Source organism: Scardinius erythrophthalmus (assembly GCF_964197995.2).
Source record: "Scardinius erythrophthalmus genome assembly, chromosome: 1".
NCBI lineage: Eukaryota > Metazoa > Chordata > Actinopteri > Cypriniformes > Leuciscidae > Scardinius > Scardinius erythrophthalmus.
Window position 1 is genome coordinate 61,730,980 of NC_138221.1, and position 24,920 is coordinate 61,755,899.

At 38.5% G+C, this 24,920-nt stretch overlaps 1 protein-coding gene across 1 annotated transcript; it reads left to right on the top strand.

The window, feature by feature from the left end:
* Positions 1–463: 463 nt before the first annotated feature.
* LOC308696357 (tRNA-splicing endonuclease subunit Sen54-like) lies at positions 464–18,388 on the top strand (the record flags this gene model as incomplete). Its single annotated transcript, XM_081375021.1, has 14 exons — positions 464–1,042; positions 6,069–6,161; positions 6,253–6,267; positions 6,458–6,548; positions 6,639–6,660; positions 7,444–7,602; positions 7,685–7,748; positions 8,628–8,711; positions 11,796–11,848; positions 11,958–12,062; positions 13,873–14,414; positions 15,918–15,978; positions 16,144–16,257; positions 18,241–18,388. The coding sequence occupies 14 exons, from the start codon at positions 464–466 to the stop codon at positions 18,386–18,388; spliced, it is 2,130 nt and encodes a 709-aa protein (XP_081231147.1).
* Between the last annotated feature and the right edge of the window lie 6,532 nt (positions 18,389–24,920).

Below are 24,920 nucleotides of genomic sequence, written 5' to 3' on the forward strand. Positions count from 1 at the left end.
ACTTTGACACATGTAGAAACATGCAATTTCAATAAAGCTGCTTCACGGCATTGTGAAAGGCACTATAAAAATAAATGTACATTTATAAAAATTATAATTCAAAAGTGCTGTAGTCTAAAGGCGACTATACATGACAGATATTTGCCCAAATTCCCAGTCTGGAGAAGATAATCATCTAGTGTCTAGAATTCTGAGTTTGGCATTCGTAAATAAAACTTTGCTCAGTCATTCATGTGTTTGGAACTCATAATTACAATAATTTAGATGTTTTCACATAAACACAGCAGTAAAGTGACTCTCATTGACCAGGAACGAGGAAGCTGGTTTACAGACACTCCTGTTTTACACACATCAATCAAACACAGAAGCAAGAAACTATTTCAACTCCTCAGTTCAGAGAAACAGAAACTGAAGTATTGTTGAGCTGTTGTGTGTTTGTGTCTCTCTGTATTCATGCAGTAAAATGGCAGAAGCCAGAATTTCAGTGGATCAGAATGAGTTCACGTGTCCAGTGTGTCTGGATCTTCTGAAGGATCCAGTGGCTATCCACTGTGGACACAGTTACTGTAAGATCTGTATTACAGACTGCTGGGATCAGGAGGATGAGAAGAGAGTCTACAGCTGCCCTCAGTGCAGACAGACCTTCAGTCCAAGACCTGCTTTAGCTAAAAACACCATTCTGGCTGAACTGGTGGAGAAACTGAAGAAGACTAAACTTCCTGCTGACTGTTACGCTGGAGCTGGAGACGTGCAGTGTGACGTCTGTACTGGAAGAAAATACAAAGCCGTCAAGTCCTGTCTGGTGTGTCAGGAATCTTACTGTCAAACTCATTTTGACCGTCATGAGGAATTTCACTCTCGTAAGCCACACAAAGTGATTGATGCCACTGGACGACTGCAGGACATGATCTGCCGTAAACATGATAAAGAGCTAGAAATGTTCTGTATCACTGATCAACAGTGCATCTGTGTGTGGTGTAAGGAGAGTGAACATAAAAACCACAACACTGTATCAACTGCAGCACAGAGGACAGAGAAACAGGTATGAACTGAGAGGGCTTGATCACACAGAAATGAAAGTGTCTTCATTTACTCACTCATTTACTCACTCATTTACTCATGTTGTTCCAAACCAGTTTGATTAAGTTTCTTCTGTGAAATATATAAAATATGACGTTTTGAAGAATGTCTCGCCTATTTTAGTTTATACATTGAAAGTCAAGTCAAGTTTATTTATATAGCGCTTTTCACAATACAGATTGTATCAAAGCAGCTTCACAGTATTAAATTAAAATAATACATCAATGTTTGTTTCTAGTGGAAAACGTCCACGTTTGGTAATGCTGATCAATAGTATTGTTGATTGATTAATTAAATTAAATATCCTCAAATATTCCCAACTGAGCAAGCCAAAGGCAACAGTGGCAAGGAACCGAAAAACTCCATCAGGTGACCTAATGGAGAAAAAAAAAAACCTTGGGAGAACCCAGGCTCAGTCGGGGGCCAGTTCTCCTCTGGCGTTTATGAACTAGAGGTCGGATTTAACTGTAAGATTAAAAGTATTATATGAATGCCTGGCTGAAGAGATGCGTCTTTAATCTAGTTTTAAACTGGGAGAGCGAGTCTGAGCAACGAACAGTATCAGGAAGACTATTCCAGAGTTTTGGAGCTAAATCTGAAAATGCTCTCCCTCCTTTGGTGGATCTGGATATCCTAGGTAAGCCTCGAATTTAGTGATCTTAAAGAGCGCAATGGATTATAGGGCGATAGAAGATCCGTTAAATAGACTGGAGCTAAGCCGTTTAGGGCTTTATAAGTCAGTAGCAATACCTTGTAATTAATACGGAACTTTTTAGGTAACCAGTGTAGTGATGATAAAATTGGTGTTATATGATCATATTTTCTTGATCTAGTATGAACTCTAGCTGCGGCATTTTGGACTAACTGTAGCTTGTTTATTAAGGATGCAGGGCAACCGGCTAATAAAGCATTACAGTAATCTAGTCTCGAGGTCATGAATGCATGAACTAACTTTTCTGCATCAGAAACTGATAGCATGTTACGTAGCTTAGCAATGTTTCTAAGGTGGAAAAAGGCTGTTCTTGTAACATGAAATATGATTTTCAAAAGACAGGTTGCAGTCTAGTATAACACCCAGGTCTTTTACTGTAGAGGATAAAGTAACAGGACATCCTACTATGTTAAAGTTGTAGTGTGAGAGGTTTTGTGGGCGTTTTTTTTTAACCGATGATTAGTACCTCTGTCTTGTCTGGATTTAATAAAAGAAAATTGCGCGTCATCCTTTTATATCTTTAACACACTCTGTCAATTTGGATAATTTAGCGTTTTCATCTGGCCGTGATGAAATATAGATTTGAGTGTCATCAGCATAACAATGGAAACTAATTCCATGTTTCCTTATAATATTTCCAAGTGGCAGCATATATATTGAGAATAACAGAGGGCCTAACACAGATCCCTGCGGCACTCCATAGTTTACTGGAGTTATGATCAATTTTTCTCCATTTAAATAGACAAAATGGTAGCGGCCAGATAAGTATGATCTGAACCAGCTTAATGCTTGTCCTTGAACACCAGTATAATTTTGTAGTCGATCTAAGAGTATTGTGTGATCTATAGTATCGAACACAGCACTAAGATCATGTAAAACTAATATTGAGATACAGCCTTGGTCAGAAGCTAAAAGTAAATCATTTGTGATTTTAACGAGCGCAGTTTCAGTGCTATGATGCGGCCTGAATCCAGACTGAAACTTTTCATAGATGTCATTTTCTTGCAAGAAAGAGCCCAGTTGGGCGGACACAACTTTTTCTAGTATTTTAGACATAAAAGGAAGATTTGAAATGGGTCTATAATTTGCTAGATTATTATGATCTAATTGTGGTTTCTTAATGAGAGGTTTTATAACTGCCAGTTTAAATGTTCTTGGAACATGACCTAAAGATAAAGATGAGTTAATAATATTGAGGAGAGGCTCTTCCACTATAGGTAACACTTCTTTCAGTAGTTTAGTGGGTATAGGATCTAATAAATATGTTGTTGTTTTAGATGAAGTGATAAATGTATTTAACTCTTTTTGTTCTATAGTTGTAAAGCACTGTAATTGTTCTTGCGGGGTGATAATTGAGGCTGAATTATAAGGCGTGATTGAGGATTGAACGTTTACAATAGTGGTTCTGATGTTTTCTATTTTCTCAGTGAAGAACTTCATGAAATCATTACTACTAAACTGTAATGGAATATTTTGTTCAGTTGACATCTGTTTATTTGTTAGTCTAGCCACGGTGTTAAATAAAAACCTAGGATTGTTTTGGTTGTTTTCTATTAGTTTGCGGAGGTGCTCAGCCCTGGCCGCTTTTAGGGCCTTTTTATAACGTGACATACTGTCTTTCCATGCGATTCTGAAGACCTCTAAATTAGTTTGTTTCCATTTACACTCTAAATTACGGGTTTCTCTCTTTAGAACATGCATATTATTGTTGTACCATGGTGCTTTACTTTTCTCTCTGACCTTTTTTAATCTAATGGGTGCAACAATATCCAATTTTCCAGAGAGAATGGTGCTCATAGTGCTAGCTAATTCCTCTAGTTCATCTGTTTGTTTGGGTTCACTGAGCAGCTGAGACAGATCAATTTGAAAAATTATCTATGGTGGATGGAAGGATTGTTCTGCCTGATCGATAACGCGGCGCAGCATGATATATTACAGGAGTACGTAATATGCAAGTTACCATGTAATGGTCAGTGACATCATCACTTTGTGGAATGATATCTATATCGGTTGGATCGGTTCCATGTGATATAATTAAATTGAGTGTATGATTAAAACGATGAGTTGGTCCGGTAACGTTTTGCTTGACCCCAAAGGAATTTACCGAGTTGACTGGAGCAGTCAATGGAGTAAAAAAAGTTTCAAGCTCCAAAAAGGAGAAAAAGCATAAAAGTAATCTAAACAAATAGTGGTTAAAGAAAGGAGTACGCTTAAGTGTATTGACATGCACTTGTAGTGTACTTCAAATTAAAAGTATATTTAAAAAAGTGTCCTTGCAGATAATATAATATTAATGAAATGAAAGGCCACTTAAGTGCACTAAAAGAGAGTCAACTTTCATGACTGTTTCATAAGTACACTTTATAAATGTAGCAGTAGGGGATTTCCCCTTTCCTGTTTCCTTGCGTCATTACCCTTATATGGGAGGGGGAGGATGAGGTAATAAAGTCAGAATTCTGAGATATAAAGTCAGAATTCTGAGATATAAAGTCAGAATTGCGAGATATAAAGTCGCAATTGCGTCTTATAAAAGTCAGAATTCTGACTTTATATCTCAGAATTCTGACTTTATATCACGCAATTCTGACTTTATAACACATAATTGCGAGTTTATATCTCGCAATTCTGACATCTTTTCTCCGAATTGTGAGATATAAAGTCCAATTCTAAGGGGGAAAAAAAGACGGACTTTTTTTCTTTTTTTTTACCTTAGAATAGTTTATATCTCACAATTCTGACTTTATAACACGCAATTGCGACTTTATATCATGCAATTCTGACTTTATATCTCCCAATTGCGTGATATAAAGTCAGAATTCTGAGATATAAAGTCAGAATTGCGAGATATAAAGTCGCAATTGCGTCTTATAAAGTCAGAATTCTGACTTTATATCTCAGAATTCTGACTTTATATCACGCAATTCTGACTTTATAACACATAATTGCGAGTTTATATCTCGCAATTCTGACATCTTTTCTCCGAATTGTGAGATATAAAGTCCAATTCTAAGGGGGAAAAAAAGACGGACTTTTTTTCTTTTTTTTTACCTTAGAATAGTTTATATCTCACAATTCTGACTTTATAACACGCAATTGCGACTTTATATCATGCAATTCTGACTTTATATCTCCCAATTGCGTGATATAGGCTAAAGTCAGAATTCTGAGATATAAAGTCAGAATTGCGAGATATAAAGTCGCAATTGCGTCTTATAAAGTCAGAATTCTGACTTTATATCTCAGAATTCTGACTTTATATCACGCAATTCTGACTTTATAACACATAATTGCGAGTTTATATCTCGCAATTCAGACATCTTTTCTCCGAATTGTGAGATATAAAGTCCAATTCTAAGGGGGAAAAAAAGACGGACTTTTTTTCTTTTTTTTTACCTTAGAATAGTTTATATCTCACAATTCTGACTTTATAACACGCAATTGCGACTTTATATCATGCAATTCTGACTTTATATCTCCCAATTGCGTGATATAAAGTCAGAATTCTAGATATAAAGTCAGAATTGCGTGATATAAAGTCGCAATTGCGAGAAAAAAAGTCAGAATTCTGACTTTATAACACGCAATTGTGACTTTATTTCACGCAATTCTGACTTTATATCTCGCAATTCTGACTTTAAAAAACGCTATTGCGACTTTATTTCACGCAATTCTGACTTTATATCTCGCAATTCTGAGATATAAAGTCAGAATTGCGAGATGTAAACTCGCAATTGTGAGATAAAAAGTCGCAATTATCTTTTTTTTTTTTTTTTTTTGTGGCGGAAACAAGCTTCCATACGTATGGGAGTGCGCGCTCGTGGCTCTATTAGAAACGCGCCGGCCACTACCAGCCACACGATCTCTCACCGGGGATAAAAATAATTAAGCAGAGGCAGGGATACATTGACCAGAAAGGGGGAAATCCCACGCACCACCGGCGCGATGCTAATAGAGCCACGAGCGCGCACTCCCATATGCGGGTAAAAAGAGCGAATAAAAATATAGGATTTAGTTGAGAAATGTAAATAAGATCTGTATTGCACTGTCTTTGTGCTCTCGTGTATCATTAGGAGTGTCTGAAAGATGTAAACAGTGAGAGATCGTGTGGCTGGTAGTGGCCGTAAACAGCGAGAGATCGTGTGGCTGGTGCGACGCTTCGCTTAGCCACGAGCGCGCTCCCATACGGGTAAAAAGAGCAAATAAAAAAACAGATAAGATGAGAAATAGGTAAATAAGATATGTATTGCACTGTTTGTGTGCTTTTGTGTATCATTAGGAGTGTCTGATAGATGTAAACAGTGAGAGATTGTGTGGCTGGTGTGGCCGGCGCGATGCTAATAGAGCCACGAGCGCGCACTCCCATATACGGGTAAAAAGAGCGAATAAAAAATAAGATTTAGTTGAGAAATAGGTAAATAAGATCTGTATTGCACTGTCTTTGTGCTCTCGTGTATCATTAGGAGTGTCTGAAAGATGTAAACAGTGAGAGATCGTGTGGCTGGTAGTGGCCGTAAACAGCGAGAGATCGTGTGGCTGGTGCTACGCTTCGCTTAGCCACCAGCACGCTCCCATACGGGTAAAAAGAGCAAATAAAAAATAGATAAGATGAGAAATAGGTAAATAAGATATGTATTGCACTGTATGTGTGCTTTTGTGTATCATTAGGAGTGTCTGATAGATGTAAACAGTGAGAGATTGTGTGGCTGGTGTGGCCGGCGCGATGCTAAGAGCCACGAGCGCGCACTCCCATATACGGGTAAAAAGTGCGAATAAAAAATAAGATTTAGTTGAGAAATAGGTAAATAAGATCTGTATTGCACTGTCTTTGTGCTCTGTGTATCACTAGGAGTGGCTGGAAGATGTAAACAGTGAGAGATCGTGTGGCTGGTAGTGGCCGGCGAGATGCTAATAGAGCCACTAGACACGCGCTGGAATTTTTTTTTTTTTTTTTTTTTTTTAAACCTTACATATTGTGTAAGTTCGAGTGGCCGGCGCATATATCCGTGACTGGTCGAGTGGCAGGCGCACATATCCGTGACTGGTCGAGTGGCCGGCGCATATAACGCAGTGGCAGGCGCATATATCCGTGACTGGTCGAGTGGCAGGCGCATATATCCGTGACTGGTCGAGTGGCAGCTCCCCCTGCCACGCAAAGATTTTACCCCTTCTCCCATTTTATGTAAGTAGTCACTATACTGTAATAGAAATCTCATTGATTTACATGCTATTGATTTATAAGCTATCGGAATTTCATCTTACTTTTTGACCCTATAAATATCAGCAACTGCACCAAACTGCGTATTTTTCCTCAGTTTGGCCCTCTGAATAAAAGTGAGGTGTTTTGTTCTTCCTCTAGTGTGAGCTTCAAACTCTCCCTATATCATACTATATGAGCCATAAAAGCCTGATGTGTCATATATATGACATAAAACATAAAACACTTTTGCATTTATTTATTTTATACTTTGTCTAAAGGTTCAATAAATCGTTTCATTTCAAATAATGTTCTTTCAGACTATTATGTCATATGTCAGGTTTACAGGGTTCCGATTGTTAAGTCTGGATTTATGTTCTGTTACACATGCATTAGTTATATTTGCATATACAATTTTTTTTGCATTTCTTTATATTTGTATTGGCTTTGAATGCAGTCCATCAGAGCTGTTTGAGGCGAGGTCCCGGAGCCATAAGATACCAGTGAGGGGTCAGAAAGACTTCCTGCCCGATGGGTCCGAGAAGCAGGCGGCCCGTCTGCAGCAGAGTCTGGACGAGCACTGGACGCTCCTGGCCGAGGAGAGGGTGGAGAGACTGTGAGTGATGTCTTAAAAACACACGCTCACTTTCTGCACAGAAGAGCTAAGCTAAAGCTGATGCGCTTGTGTTTCCGCACAGAGGGAATCTAGTGAAAGCTGTCTGGACCCCTGAGGAAAGACTAGTGGAATTGCAGTCACCAGCAGTGAGTCCATGTCAAACATCAAATGAAACATCATCTCCATCTGGTCATTGTTAACTGTTTACATCTGGCGTTAAGATACGTTTCGGTCGATCGGATCACAAGTGGACGACGCTAAATACAGGTGTAAACGGAGTCTAAAACGTTATGAGCTTGTCCACTTTCGACCACTTACTTCGAAAATGCATTAGACCGGATTGCTTTCGTAGTGTAAACTCTCATGTGGTCGGATGCGTTCAAACAGCCACAAAAGACATCTACTCTCTGCCTACTGACCTAATGAGTAAACAATATGGGAAGATATTTCATGTGTTCTAGCTCAAGCACACCTGGTGCAACTAATGAAGCCCTTGATTAGTTGCATCAGGTATGCTTGAGACTACACCTGTTTTGCAGATTTGTGAGCTTGTGGGATTCTCTTTAGGGGGTAGAATAATTTTTAGACTGCAGAAGTCATTAAAAAGTTGAATTTTCAGATGAATTCTGGGGAAACCACTTGAAACATTTGTTGTGTTGAGCTATTGCCATTACCTTTGTTTGATTTGTTCATTGCAAACAGATGAAAGTCTGTAAATTTTGCCAATAAACCTGATTTGCAATGGGAGTTTTGATTACAACTGTAAATTGCATGACCTTAATATTTTGTCCATTTAGATTAGAGATCTGAAAGAAAAAAAAAAACATACATTTACCCGCTCATAGACCCTCCCCTCGAAGAAATCAGGACAGAAGTGGTTGAAAGTGGACAAAAGAGACGGATTAAAACACCAGGAATTGTAAACAGGAATGTGTCTCTCTTGTCTACTTGCGATCCGATCGACCAAAACGCATCTTAATACCAGGTGTAAACAGGGCATTATAAATTATCATGTGTGTTTGCAGGGGAAATTTTGGCAGACGATGGGTTTTTCAGAGAGAGGGAAGCAGTACCTGCGTCCTGAAGAGGCTCTCTACCTCATGGAATGTGTGAGTGGACATATCATGCTATTATCTTTTATTATGGGAACTGTATATTTATGCAGACTTCGGTGTCACATGATCCTTCAGAAATCATTCTAATATGCTAATTTGCTGATCAAGAAACATTTTTGATTATCATCAATGTTGAAAACGGTTTAGTATTTTTGTGTAAACTGTATCTTTGCAATGTTTTCTTCCTAATTCAGGGCAATGTGCAGGTGTTTTACCGGGACCTTCCGTTGTCTATTCAGGATGGATATGAGCGCTTTCTCTCTAGTGAGACTGTGGCTGCGTCCGAAACCGCATACTTCCCTACTATATAGTATGGAAAAAGCAGTAGGCGAGCGAATAAGTATGTCCGAATCCTTAGTATCCATAAAAGAGTAGGCGAGAATTACCAGAGTGACGTACTAATTATCGCGAGATTCGGGCGTACATATACTTATAGTGCGTCCGAATATTCCTACTTTCCTACTATATAGTAGGGGAAAACAGTACGTGAACGGAGTAGTATGTCCGAAACCTCAGTACTCATAAAAGAGTAGGCGAGAAGTTCCCGGATGGCTTACTGCTTCAACCCAGATTTTGAAGAGCTCGAAGATGAATACTTCTATCCCAGGAGGCCACGCGAGAGAGGATACGTCATTATCAAACATCGCAGAGATCAGCGACGCGGGTGCTTTCAAATGTGAGTAAACACGGGTCCTTGTGTTAAAATTGCATGTGTTGAACTACTGTAGAGTAAACTGTTGAATTGTTGAAGGTGTAAAGACGTTACACAGTGTAGTATAGTTGTGATTTTGCTGTAAAAACACGTTTTATTATGTATAACGTTAGCTAACAGGCGAGCTCCAGTAAGGACACGTAAGTTACGTCTCTAAAGTGGATTTACATAAACCATATGCATCCTAAAGACGCTTATTTTAAATGTCTATTTACTTCTGACAGGAAAATCTTCAGTAAGTATTGCAGAAGAGCACATCACAACATGAAATAGACATCTGAGTGATGAATGTGTGCTATTATGTAGAACAAATCTATAAAGTAATTAAACATAAGTTATCTATTTTATTTGTCCATTAGTACTGTTGATAAATTGAGGAACATTTATGTTGGATAAAAAGTTAAAACAAGCTCATAAATCACAGAGGTAATGTGAATCTCGTCTGGATGTTACAGGGACAGATGAACAGATGTGTGTTTATCCGGTGGAGAGTGGCTCATGAAGCTGAATGCTGCCATCAAAGGCTTTGAGTGAGTATACCACAGAAATTAATAACAATAACTAATTATTGTAATTTCAAACAGAGCTATTACAGCACTTTTCTGATTCTTGATTTCTGTGCATTAGCTGCACAGCTTTTGTGGTGGAGCAGGACCTGCAAGGGAAGATGATGGCGGCGTTTGTGAAAAAAAAGTGGTTTTGTCTTCTAAATAATACTGAAATCATATGACATTGTGTGGTTAAAATGACTGCTTTTGTGTTATGATTGTGCATTTTGTAGAATCTGAAATGTCAGCAGGCTGGTGTGAGTGCTGAGGATGAGGAGCCCAGAGCTGAATCCTGGAGATGGTGCCATGAGTCCCTCCATCACTCCACCAGCCCTTACGAGACCAGCCCTTACGAGTCCCTCCATCACTCCACCAGCCCTTATTGCCTCAGATTGTGAAGCACAACACGCAACAACCTCAGCGCCTTCAGCCTACATACATGATTGTAGTTTGAATAAAGCTTTGTTTCATGTGTTGACTTGTATATGCATTTGTTTATTGTGTGATGGTGACTTTCATTCATTCTTTTACTAATTTATTAATATTTCTCATTGTTGTCAGTAAATACAATATAATTATTTAATTAATGCTTTATTTAATTGTTTGAATGCAAATGTAGATATGTTCACTATATACTTTTTACTACTATTTTCAGTAAAAAGTAATATAATTAAGTATTGGTCAGCATTTATCGTTGTTATTATTGTATGTTTTGGGGTGGGATATCAATGCAATTCATTCTGGGGTAATATTAATTTTTAATATTAATGATACTTAAAATTTTTTGAGTATAAAATCAACAGTTTTCTCCAAAGGCAAATCTTTGCACAGCTGCCCTTTGTGCAGACATTACAAACGCTGAGGAAACCCGTTCTAGGTAGGGCTGTTGAGTTACTGATGTTATGAGGTGTATATATATATATATCATGGGTTTGCATACATAATATGAGATTTTTTACACAGGAAAAAATAACCTAGTACAAGGTTGAATATTTTAATATATTTTTTCTTAAATAATTCATTATAATACATTTAAAAATGCATTTAAAAAAAATATATATTTATAGGCCTAGGCCAGAGGGATGAAACGAGAGTTAAATTCAACAAGAAAAAGAGGAAAACATAAAGCAGTTAGCCACTTTTGCTTGTGGATAAAAATGTTTGGATATAAAATAAAGAAATTAACAACATTCAAGAGATGACCATTTTGGGATTTCGTAATAAAAATAAATAATATTGTAAGGATAAAACGGTGGGTCACATTAGTAGGGTTAAATATAAGAACTTTAATCAACCCTAAATGTATTCACAAAATAAATGGGCAGCAGTTTCTTCAAAATGAGCAAGTTTAATCAATATCAATATTTACAGATAGATGAATTAAACGTGTCGTTCAAATCTTTTAAGTTGTTGCGCGTGTGATAATGCGTCGTAGGTCACATGATAACGTCAACATGGCAGATGTCCGGTTCGCGTTCATACTCAACGAGATTTGGCTATAAAGTACCTACTCTTTTAGCGCTCGTTAAGTAAGTACTCATTGAAAATAAGTACCTACTCATTGAGTACGCGGTTTCGGACGCAGCCTGTGACTCTTCATCTCATCAGTATCAGGTTTGTCTCCTGATGAGAAAACTCTTCTTAAAGGTGCACTCAGTATTTTTTGCTGTTAAAAATATTTTGCACTTTTGACAAATGTTTAAAATAATATACATAGTCAGCGTCAGAAGAAAATTCCAAACCACTGGAACAAAGAAGAGCGAAACGTACCATAAACTTATACTGATTCATAAGTGTAAATTGTCTTCCTTCATTTAGGTTTTTGGACATTTGAAAAGGCTTGGGTATGTTGTGAACAGATTTGACCCCAGGTAAAAATCACGTACTTATCCTCAGCACAATCAATTGCGTTGGCGTGTACCGAAATTATATCATCAGATATTTCACTACAGTGTCCAATTAAAGTCGTCTTTCACACAGTTCAGTCCCATCCACATATGAGAGACAGCTGAATCTGCCGGCATCATCGTGGGACAAGCAGAGAAAACAGCTGAAGAGGAAACGCTCTCAAAGTCCTGTATCCAGGTACACCTCATGTCTTTTTCAGCTCCTGGAAAATTTTGGATTATGATTTTTATTTTTAGGTGTGTATAGAGCGGTAATACATACATACAATTTACATACTCTATTAGGTACTCAAGGTACTTAACATGAGATTGGCAGAAACTGTGTGTGTTATGTGCCCTTTAAAGCGAAATCGAACGAATTGGTGTGACGTCATTTAGAACAAAATCAAGGCAAAACAAAGTTTGTTTGGTGTTCATTTCGGGAGTTTGAAACAGCTTGCCAACACCTTCGAACTACCGATGGTCTGTGGCGATGATGTAATTGGTGGGTGTGGCTCTGAAACTTCAATTATATTTTTATTGTTTATAAAAAATACGAACGAGTTTAACCCACGGGGAAAACAGTCGAACCGTGGCAACAATTTAAAAGCAGCCTGACTTGGTAACACTGGCCGCAATCAACACTTTTCATTCATGTTCACGGTTTGCTTTAATTGTGACGATTGTTATAGATTCTGTTTAATTGTGCTGGAGCATTTTTTGAATTTGAGGGGCATTTTTGTCTATTTTGGTGGCATTTTTGCTCTACTCTACTTAACCTTCTGCTGCTCTTTGCATTTCGGTCAAAAATTACAGAATTTTTTTTAATTCAATGAAATTTATGTACTATATTTTAGTTCGATGATGTTTTTTATTTAATATTTTGTATTTTTTAGGGGATTTTATAGTACTAAATTATAGTTACGATGTATTGATAATCCATTTATTCACTTTTTGAGCATAGACCTGAAATTGTAATTTCCAACTTAAACTGTTATGAAAAATGCACAAAAATACTATTTTCAATTTTGATATGAAATATATATTTTCAAAAACACATTTTACTTTAAAACTGCAAGAAAATCAAAGCCATGAATCGAAACGATTTGTTTCAAATTTGAGCTTGATATCTAAAAAAAAGAAGAGCCTTCAGTCAGATTTTGTTAGGCCGCAGTACCAAACGTTTCCACTAGATGAAATTCGTCTCCCATTAATTTCCAATACCGCAATTTTGATCACAAGGACCACAAGTGTGACTATTTTTTCAGGACCATTTAACTTCTTTGAATCATGTCCATGATTTTTTTTGTTCACACAGCAAGTGCCAAAACCTTTACCAAGTTTCGTACCTTTCCGATAAAGTAAAAAAGAAAAAAGTAAACCAATACGTACATTTTTTCGGTCAAAAATGACCGAAGAGCATTAAGTTCTAACTGTAAAAAAATATGGACATAGTGTCCTTGACGTCACCCGTAGGTTTCTGAAGAGCATTTTTGAAGCCCAAAGTGGGCGGAGCCGACCATCGCCATCTTGGCAGCGCGTCACCTTACGTCACTCCCGGATAAATGAAAATGGGCAAAGAGGCAGATTATCTGAGGTGACGTGACAGCTAACAGACAGCAGACAAATGGCTAATGACAGCAGCGGCAATCCACCTGTCACTCAAGTGGCCACGCCCTTAATTATGCAGAAATTTAAGGCTTAATATCATTTAAACGGATGAGTTATAAAAGAATTCACCGCCCTCGCAGTTGTCATGAAGGGCAAAATTAGCTATATAGACCAAAACCACCTTTTGTACCAGACTGTAAACATACTTTTTTCTGCTGTGAAGTTGGGCATTTTAACATGGAGGATATATGGAATTGACTCTCTTTTGGAGCCTGCCTCTAGCGGCCAGTCGATGAATTGCAGTTTAAGTCACTTCCGTGTTGGTTGCAAAAGAGAGACCGGAAGGTTGCCGCTTAGTTCTTATTCCCTATTCTCATCTCTGTCTTGATCGGCCTCAGTGACAAACAGAACACGTCACCAGTGGAGAAGACGACAGCTGAAGACCAAAGTGACGAGCTAGTTAAGAGCAGTGAATCGCCCCTGGAGTCTGCCGATGCCTCGGACAGGACGTGGTGGATGGAGAGGGATGTCCAGCCTCCACCTCCTCAAGCCCAGAGCGCAGCTCCTCGCTGGGACTTCAGCAGCATCTCTTTCCCAGACCTGGGCTCTCGCAGGAGCCGCTCCGTGTGCCTGGCGTCCCCAGACCGCAGCCTATTACCCGGCGCTCTGGAGGTGGGCGACTGTGACGTGGCTCCATGGCTCAGCAGACTCAACATGAAGCAGGAGAAGCTGTCGCGCCGGGACAGGGAGCGGCAGAGAGAGCACGATCGCTACCGCAGGGATGTTAACAGCGACCGAGAGGTGCGGCGCTGCAGGAACTGGGTGGAGTATTTCCAGCTGCTGGAGGACAGGAGGAGACGGGGACAGAAGGACAGACCCGCGCATCTGTGGGAGAGGGAGGTGACGCCGCTCACTCAGCCCGGCCAGTGCGCCTCGCACCGTAAGAAAACACTCGTTCAGTAGACATGCAATGACTAGATTCCTAAACGACAGTGTCAGAACGAACCTTGACCTCCATTGTTTGGTCAAACAGATATCCTGTCTCAAACTCACAAGACCTGATGGGGCCACTCAAACTCACAGATGCCGTTCTGTTTGGTAGGGCTGTGAAACGATTAATGTATGTGTGTGTATATATATATATATATATATATATATATATATATATATATATATATATATATATATATATATTATACACATGCAAATATTTCTTAAATATATACATGCATGTGTGTGTATTTATATTTACAAAATAATTATACACAGTGCACACACATATACGACGATGAATTGTTTCACAGCCCTACTTGGTTTAGAAAATTCACGTCACTTTAATGTGTTAGTTTTTTTGTTCTCCGTGAATAAATGCATCAGCAGTCTGAGCATAATATCTGGTGAAGCTGACATAAGAATAAAGAAGCATTTGGTTATTCTTTCTAATAAGGTTTATTACATGACTGTATCAAAATAATAATAATTAAAAAAAAAGTTTCAATTTGTTAATATTAGTTAGTGAATATGATTTCACAATAAACAATAATTGTTTATAGTATTTATTAATCTAGTTTAATAATAAATGTATATTACTTTTCTAAATGGAAAAAAGAAAGAAATGTAAATACATTTAGCAATACATTTATAAAATAAATTGGTATTAACAGGTATTTTAGTATTGTTCATACACTATCATATCACAGCTTTTATTTTATTTTTATTTAATTTGTTTAATTTCAGTATTTTAATTATATGCTTTGTTTTTACATTTTTTATGTTGTTTTTTGCCATTTCTATATATCCTTAATTTATTTTTATTTCTGCTTCAGTTTTAGTAATTTGTGTACTTCTTTATTTCAGTTAACTGCAAAGGTTACATTATTAGTTACGTTTTTTTTTTTTATAGCTGTAGTTTTAGACAACAACAACAACAACAACAACCAAACAAGTAATAAATTGTTAAATGAAGAAATATAATATAATATAATATAATATAATAACAGTGATAATATAATGTTAGTTCATAATACATTGAGTAATAGTAATTTATAGTTTAAATGTTCAAAAATGTATTTGTTTATAAATTAACCAAGATTGATATTTATTGTTCATTGTAAGTTCATGATACCGGATGCATTAAGCAATTGTATTGTTAATGTTATTTAAAGGGTTAGTTTCAATGTAATTTATTTATACTATGTACAAATTATAATTTAATTGTTATGTAAAAAATGAGATATGTGTGAAATGCATTTAAAATAGGTTTGCAATGATGTTTTTAATTATTCTACGGTGAGGTTTCCGTGTCAAACAGATAAAAACTAGATGATTAGGTTTAATATATGATCTTGGTTTTTGTGCTTAGAAAATGTAATGTTTGTGAAAGATGCGTGTCATTGCCTCACTCTCATGTGACGTTACATTTTTTGGTATTATCATGGTGCAGGTGAACTGCTGGACCAGATCAGCATTGTCAAGTCTTCGAGCTGGTCTGAGGGAGTTTCCAGGTGAATAAGCCCACATTTACTGTCCTGTAGCCGTATCATATTCAGGGATGAAATTAATCGCTGTCAGAGTAAACCTGGTAGCTTTCTCCTGAAATTGACAGAGAAGTCAAATAAGCCTTTGAGATGATTGAACTGCTGTTTTAAACAAACTGTATTTTTTGTCAGATTGTCCCCGTCAGACCAGTGGAAGATTAGTTTTGATGTTTACCAGCCGGACACGGTGGCGGAGTTTAAAAAGAGCCATCCTGGAAAGCCGTACAGCCGCATGTGTGTCTGCAGGTAAACATACACTGATACACAATACACTGAAATTAGTCCAGCCATTCATTACGTGCTTTAATGGTCGTCTTTTTCCTGCTGTGTTGGTTTTGTTATTTTGCCTTAGTTATACAGTGTCTGGATCAAACAGACTGCTGATTCATGCTGGAAAACTGGTTTTCATGATTTTGCAGGACTTAGCAACGACATGGAATAAGCATAAAGTCATAAAAATGTTTGAAATGTGCTATTTGGCCTCATAATATGACCCGTCTGTGATGTTTTTACCCTTTACAATTTTTTTTAGGATTAGACATAACAAATTTAGTAATAACCGGATATACTGATTTTTTTTTTTTTTTTTTTTTTTACAGCTCAAATAAAAAAAAATGTTTTAAAGTCCCCCTGTGGCAAAAATCAAGCTTTTAATGTTGTTTATATGTCTATGTTTAAATGTCATTTTGGTGATCAAAGATGAATTGTAAATGGATATAATTATAGACTACAGCGGGACCCTTAACAGAAGAAATAATGTAAATGCTAAATGCTAATTATTAGCTTCACAGTTTTGCTCTTAAATCCTCTCAAATATTATAGTGGTGGTCATGAATAGTAATTTAAATATAAGGCCAAATCTATAGCAAAAAAATCACTTTTGAAATGGCTATAACGTTTGAAGAATGCTACAGTTTAGCGGGTAGAAGTTTGATACGGTTAGACTTTGTGTGAGAGCACTTTGTGGACTACAACTCTTCGCTGCTTTCGACGCGTTTGAAACGTCACCACCACTCGCACACGGACACTAGCTCACGGATCCCGCTAAACATGACTGTGTCTTTGGTGCACTTCACCGCCTTCTTTCAGGGAGAGGACAAAATCGTTGAGCGTGGCGAAAACCACGGGTAAGTCAACTTTATGGGGTGACGTCACATAGGCGACATGTAGTCTTTCTCGTTATGTCTTTTCCACAACTGCTAGCCGAAGAATCATACCATATACTGTCGAACTCGTAACATGAAAAATTATATAAAAAATTCACAGACAACATATGTTCACATTCATGGCACAATTCAAACGGGACCAGAAAATAATTATTTTCTCCCATTCACTTGCATTGACGATTTTTCAACCTAGAGGTCCAGCGGGGTTTTACGGATGGGCGGGACTTACCAGCTCTATATCCTGGCCAAACTCTGATCAATCGAAACAAACTTGGTACACTTTGTCAGCACCCAGATCTGAGGGTATATCCGTAAGTTGGGAAAAACAAGCACATTACGAACATTTTTTTCACATAAATTTTGAAATCTTTATCAGAAAGTCAAGATCTTGGTGTCTGCAGATTCGAATCCCTCTACCAAATTTGCCAAGATCAGACAAATTGCCTGTCCACCATTTTGAAATTTGGCATAAATTGCAATATCTTTTAAACGATTTGACATTATCGGCAACAAATTAGGTAGGGATCATTGACAGCATGTCCTTAAGGTACCTGAGGAGTTTGATCACAGCGCCACCTAGTGTTCCAGAGATATAAGGATTTTTGCAAAAAAGGCATAACTTTTGAAAACATTGTTCAACTTTTGTTTTCTGAACCTTGACAGCTGGGGGAAAGCATGTCTTCCTTGTGCCGCCCAGTGACAAGCGACAAGCACAAAGTAAAATAACACTTTTTCATGTAAAAAATGCTCCACTTTTAAATTAAGCAAACCAGGGTGTATGAGTGGCATGCTGTGTGAAGCAACAGGTTAGCGGTTTAAAGACTGTTTGATCAAATCCAGTCTAAAGCAAGTGTTAAGCCTTGTGAATTTTGCAAGGTTCATAAAGTTCCTTAAATAAAGTATATGTCCATCAATGTAAGTAATGGCCTTATTAAGTGCTTGGCCCCGTAATTGCTGCTTTCAGCTATATTTATTATTATTAACATGTGACAAGAAATTTGTACAGTCTGAAAAGGTCCTGATCTGAGCATGCCAACTGATTTATGTCTTCGTTCATTGACAGTTTTGACGGTCCCGTCCCTGATCTGCATGTCATGAAGCAGCTGTCCTTCCAAAGTGGAGATGTCCCAGTAACGTTTGCAGTGGTGGATCATGGTGACATCTCTTTTTACTGCTTCAAGGATTTCAAACTTCCAACAGATGTGTATTAAAGGAGCATTTCTAAAACTGAACTGAAAAAAAAAGGGTATTTATCTCAGGGTATTAAAAGTTAGTTCACTCAAAAATGAAAATTCTGTCATCTTTTGCTCACCCTCATGTCACTCCAAGAATGTGGGTAATCAAACGGTTCCCATTGACTTTCATTGTATTTTTTTATTTCCACTGGACAATGGGAATCCATGGGAACAAAAAATGGTTTGATTAACAACATTCTTCAAAATATCTTCTTTTGTGTTTCACAGAAGAAAGAAAGCCATATAGGTTTGAACGACATGAGGGTGAGTAAATGGTGGCAGAATTTACATTTTTGGCTGAACTAACCCTTTAATTAAATTTTAATAAAAAACTGTTGAGTTTTTCAGGTGCAAGTTAAGCCAAAACTCTACACCAGCATTTATGTCATGAAAATGTCTATTGTTTGGACAGAAAACATTAAAGCCTACTTTGGTAGGTTAATTATGTATTGTCTTCAGGACCATCTCTACTGGTTGGATTTCATTAAAATTGTTTTTTATTGAAGAAACATTTCATTGAAAAAGCTTTCAGGGTATCATGTTTAAATTTTGTTTTTGGCTTTGTTTGTGTACTCCATATTGGCAATAATATATGGATATCTTGGTTCACATATATTGGTGATGGTGGTTCTTCATCATTCTCTGCTTATTCATTACTGTACTGAAGTGGAAAGGCCGCCACAATACACATATCCTGTTAAGAATGGGAAAGATAGATGAGCATTTCAAATGGTCAAAGTTTGGCATTGTAATTAAACGAATAACACAATAGAACAATCTGTTTTATCTGATGTTTATCAATAACAGCGTATATCTGGGTCCTGCCATGTTTGTGAATCCACACACCCAGATCTCTGCATCTGCATTCTTGGATGAGTTTCCAAGTTAAAATTGCATTTTGAGTTTGATCTGTTTATTTAGCTAGAGCCGTCAATCAATAAAAAATTGGGACCCACTTTATATTAAGTGTCTTAAACTATGTATGTACTAAACTACTCATTTGACACAATGCACTTATTGTGTAAATACTAGTGCTGTCAAACCGATTAATCGTATCAACATAAAAGTTTGTAAATATCTATAAATAATTTGTGTGTGTGTATATACAGTGGGTACGGAAAGTATTCAGACCCCCTTACATTTTTCACTCTTTGTTATATTGCAGCCATTTGCTAAAATCATTTGTTCATTTTTTTTCCTCATTATTGTACACACAGCACCCCATATTGACAGAAAAACACACAATTGTTGACATTTTTGCACATTTATTTAAAAAGAAAAACTGAAATATCACATGGTCCTAAGTATTCAGACCCTTTGCTGTGACACTCATATATTTAACTCAGGTGCTGTCCATTTCTTCTGATCATCCTTGAGATGGTTCTACACCTTCATTTGAGTCCAGCTGTGTTTGATTATACTGATTGGACTTGATTAGGAAAGCCACACACCTGTCTATATAAGACCTTACAGCTCACAGTGCTGTCAGAGCAAATGAGAATCATGAGGTCAAAGGAACTGCCTGAAGAGCTGCCTGAAGAGACAGAATTGTGGCAAGGCACAGATCTGGCCAAGGTTACAAAAAATTTCTGCTGCGCTTAAGGTTCCTAAGAGCACAGTGGCCTCCATAATCCTTAAATGGAAGACGTTTGGGACGACCAGAACCCTTCCTAGAGCTGGTCGTCCGGCCAAACTGAGCTATCGGGGGAGAAGAGCCTTGGTGAGAGAGGTAAAGAAGAACCCAAAGATCACTGTGGCTGAGCTCCAGAGATGCAGTCGGGAGATGGGAGAAAGTTGTAGTAAGTCAACCATCACTGCAGCCATCCACCAGTCGGGGCTTTATGGCAGAGTGGCCCGACGGAAGCCCCTCCTCAGTGCAAGACACATGAAAGCACACCTGAAGGACTCCAAGATGGTGATAAATAAGATTCTCTGGTCTGATGAGACCAAGATAGAACTTTTTGGCCTTAATTCTAAGCGGTATGTGTGGAGAAAACCAGGCACTGCTCATCACCTGTCCAATACAGTCTCAACAGTGAAGCATGGTGGTAGCAGCATCATGCTGTGGGGGTGTTTTTCAGCTGCAGGGACAGGACGACTGGTTGCAATCGAGGGAAAGATGAATGCGGCCAAGTACAGGGATATTCTGGATGAAAACCTTCTCCAGAGTGCTCTGGACCTCAGACTGGGCCGAAGGTTCACCTTCCAACAAGACAATGACCCTAAGCACACAGCTAAAATAACAAAGGAGTGGCTTCACAACAACTCCGTGACTGTTCTTGAATGGTCCAGCCAGAGCCCTGACTTAAACCCAATTGAGCATCTCTGGAGAGACCTGAAAATGGCTGTCCACCAACGTTTACCATCCAACCTGACAGAACTGGAGAGGATCTGCAAGGAGGAATGGCAGAGGATACCCAAATCCAGGTGTGAAAAACTTGTTGCATCTTTCCCAAAAAGACTCATGGCTGTATTAGATCAATAGCAGCACAAGTGTTTAACAAAACAACATCAACACTATAAGTGCATTGTACCCAACAATAATTATTATGTAAGTCCATAGTAGTTAAAGACACCTGATACAAATTGGGGCCAAAAACGATAATCAATTTAATTTTGTTAAATGTTGTTTAATTAAATTACCCACATATACGCTCATAATAGTTTAAACTGACATAGTAAAGCGCTATTAGCGTTGAAGCCCCAGTGAAACTGCACACCACCTTATCTGACACTTCTACCCTAGTTATTCACTCCGTCAGTATGCCTTTGGAAAGCTATACTGAGTCAATAAAGCATTACCCACTACATCAACAGCTGAAGTGGTGATATAAGATAGAATTCAATTACAGTTGTGTACATTTTGATGTCACTGCATGGACAGAGTCATACAGGTGAATATGAATCACAGTAGATCTACATCATGATTGTATATGAATGGCTGATTAGGTTGTCAGTAAGCAGACTTCTCATTTCACATTCATCTGTCAGTGTCATGAACTGCTGTTTCAGAGGAATCAGGCATTAGATTACACTCATAATCCTCGTAAACGCTGGCACAATAGACTGACCACATGTGTCTGTGATTCTTATGTCACATAATGCATAATTCAATAAGATTTTTAATAATAAAAAAAATCATTTGTATTTTGTTGTTTCTTAATAAAAACAAAACAACTGTTTTTTTTTTTTGTACAGCAGTGGTATTTTAGTATCATTGATATACTATTATAGTTTTTTTCTATTATAGTACTATTATAGTGGCAACTAGCTGAAATAAAGTAAGTTTAAGTGTCTTTATATTTTATTTTAAGTAATGAAAAAGATTTTTTATGGTTTTAGTTAATGATAATTACTCTGTTAATAAAGGAATATTCAGAGGTTCCATTCAAGTTAAACTTAACAGCATTTGCATTACCTCCCACTCTTGGGTTCCCCTCACGACGACCCACTCTGATGAGGATCAGATGTCGATAGCTGCATCAGATAGAGGGCTATTGTTCTCTGGAGAGGAAGATGATGCTGAGCTTCAGCGGTGTTTGCTCATGCTGAATCAGATTCGGAGTTGACAGCCATGCTAGCCATTTATGCTTGTAAAGTGCTGCCACCTGGATGAATCGCACTTGTCCAAGGCGCCTGTGAGACGACGGCAGCTTTGGCTGCTATTCTAGGGTTTACAGTGCCGATGGACAGGCCGCCTTCGCCTTGCATGCGATGGCCATCCTGCAAGTCCACCAGACCACTCATAATGCACAAGGGTAGTTCTGAACCGGGGTTGATGCAGGAACTGTGCATGGCGACTGACCTTTCCATCCGGGCGACGAAAGTCACGGTGCAGGTCCTCGAGCAGACAATGTCCACCTTGGTGGTCCAGGAGCGCCATCTCTGGCTAAACCTTGCAGACATGCCAAATGTCGACAGAGTGCGCTTTCTCGACGCTCCCATCTCGCAAGGTGGCCTTTTCGGAGACACTGTCGAGGACTTTGCACAGTAGCTCTCGGCAGTCCTGAATCAGACCGAGGGTCGAGCCCCCCCACAAGAAGATGATGCAGCCCATCCCCCAGGCCACCACTAAAGCTTCCCAACGGTCAACGAAACGGCCCTGAGACGGGCGACCGGAGATGGAGGGGACTGCTGTTTCCCAGGAGGTGTTGAACGCACCTCTCCTCCCTGAGGATGGCGGGCGAAGGATTTTTTGTTTTGGTCCTGAAAGACTGCTTTTTCAATGATCAAAGAGAGAGCTGTTTCCTCACTCTTCGGGACATGCGTTGAGAGACACACTGCTTCCTCACTCCCAAACCCCTCTCTTTTCGCCACAGTCTAGGAGTTCGCGCTTTGAGTATGCGCTGCTTTTGTTAGACTTATTCATCTAAATAGCTAAGCTGATGTTATTTAAAGGAATTTTACCTGTGCAGCTCCTACTTGATTCATAAGCCATGAATGACAGGGATAACCACTGTTCCCCAAAAGTAAAAAAAGTAATTTCACATATGTGTCAATAATGTCACATATGTGTCAATTCGGCGACAGAGGGCTAAGGCTGCTCGATGGACAGCTCTGCAGACAGTGGATTTGACAGTGGCAGACTGAAAAGTACAGCAAGCAAAGCAATTAACTTTCAGTGCTGGGAGTACATGACTCCTTTGGGTTTGGTGCTCAATGTAAGGCTTGAGTGTTGCGGTGAGACAAAGGATTGACTGACGCTCAAACCTACAGTATATTCCCTCAATAATTGGGTATCAATTATTAAAGCAATAAAAATGCGCATAGGTACTCCCTCTTCTTCAATGACCAGCTTTAGAAGCTCAGAGCAGTGCATTGTCTGCTTTGGAGTCTGCTTTGGAGGTCAGCAGAAGAGAAAGTCTTAGAAAAGGTAGATTTTCCCCTACGCACCTGACTTAAGTTTACCTGGGGCGTCTCCAGTGGACACCCAAACATCTACAGTCGACACTTAATAATATTAATACTCTAGCACTGCGTCTACAGTCGACAGCTGGCTTCGAGGCATGAGTTTATATATTGAAACATCTGTATAGTTTAATTTCCCCTTTTGTTATATTCGGAGATGATTCACACACACGCTGACTAACTCTGACCAAAGTGTTTGGAAACATTTAGGTTTCAAAAGCATATAAATGTTATTCCTGCAAGGAATATTAAAATTATGATTAATTTAAAATAGTTTACAACCCCAATTCCAGAAAAGTTGGGACATTTTGTACAGAATAAAATCAAGAATCTGTGATTTGTAAATAGTTTTTAACTTTTATTTAACTGACAAAGGTACAAATAAAAGTTTTCCAATGTTTTCACTGACCAACATAATTGTATTTTGTAAATATGAACACATTTTGATGGCTGCAACACACTCCAAAATAGTTGGGACAGAGGCCAAATAAAAGTGAAAAGATTATCCAGGTTAGATTATCCAACTCTTTAGAAACAGTCCACAATGAGCAGGTGAGCTGGTAATAGTTGAGGGTGTTTGGGTGTAAAAGAGCCTCTCAGACTTTGTAAGCAAAGATGGCTCATTACTTTGTGCCAAATATTATGAGAGAATTGTCAAACAATTCAAAAATCACATTTCTCAATGCAAGATTGCAAAGAATTTTTTTCTTTCACCATCTTCCATACATAATATTGCCACAAGATTCAGGGAATCCAGAGAAATCTCAGTCTGTGAAGGGCAAGGCAGGAGACCTCTGTTGAATGTGCATTACCTTTGACCCATCAGAAGGCATTGCATGAGAAACCATCATGCTACTCTGTTAAATACAGCCACATGTGCTCAGGAGTACTTTGGAGTCTGACGCTACATCAAGAAATGCCACTTGAATCTCTGTTACGTAAGGAGTAAGATATACATCAGTGCTATGTGGAGATGCCGGCGAGTTCTCTGAGCCCAAGGTCATCTCAGATGGTCTAAAACACAGTGGAAATGTGTGCTGTGGTCAGATGAGTCCATGTTTCAGCTTGTTTTGGGGAAAAACAGACGAGTTCTCAGTCCCAAAGACGAAAGGGGCCATCCAGACTTTCATCAGTGACAGGTGCAAAAGCAAACATATGTCATGGTATTGGGGTGTATCAGTGCAAATGGCATGGGTAACTTGCATTTGTGTGAAGGTACCATTGACTTGGAGGCATAAATTTGGATTGTACAGAGACATAAACTGCCATCAAGATGAAGTCACATTAGACAATGACATTGTAGGTTGTGTTTGAATAATTAGGTATCTTATTTAGCTGAGCAATTCTCTCGTATCCTTGCTCGATGAAAAATGAGGGCACTTGAAATTTAAAAGGCTGATTCGCGCTTCAGGGCAGTGACGAGTACATATGTCATCCAGTGGTTGTCCAGACACCCTAGACACAACCTTAAGCAATGGCCCTGAACGGTGGTTCAATGTCAACACTGTGACAACGCTGTAACAACCTTCACCACACAACGTATTTATAGCAACCTCTTGGCCATGTTGTTAAAACGTTGTTAGAAGGTTGGGTACGTTGT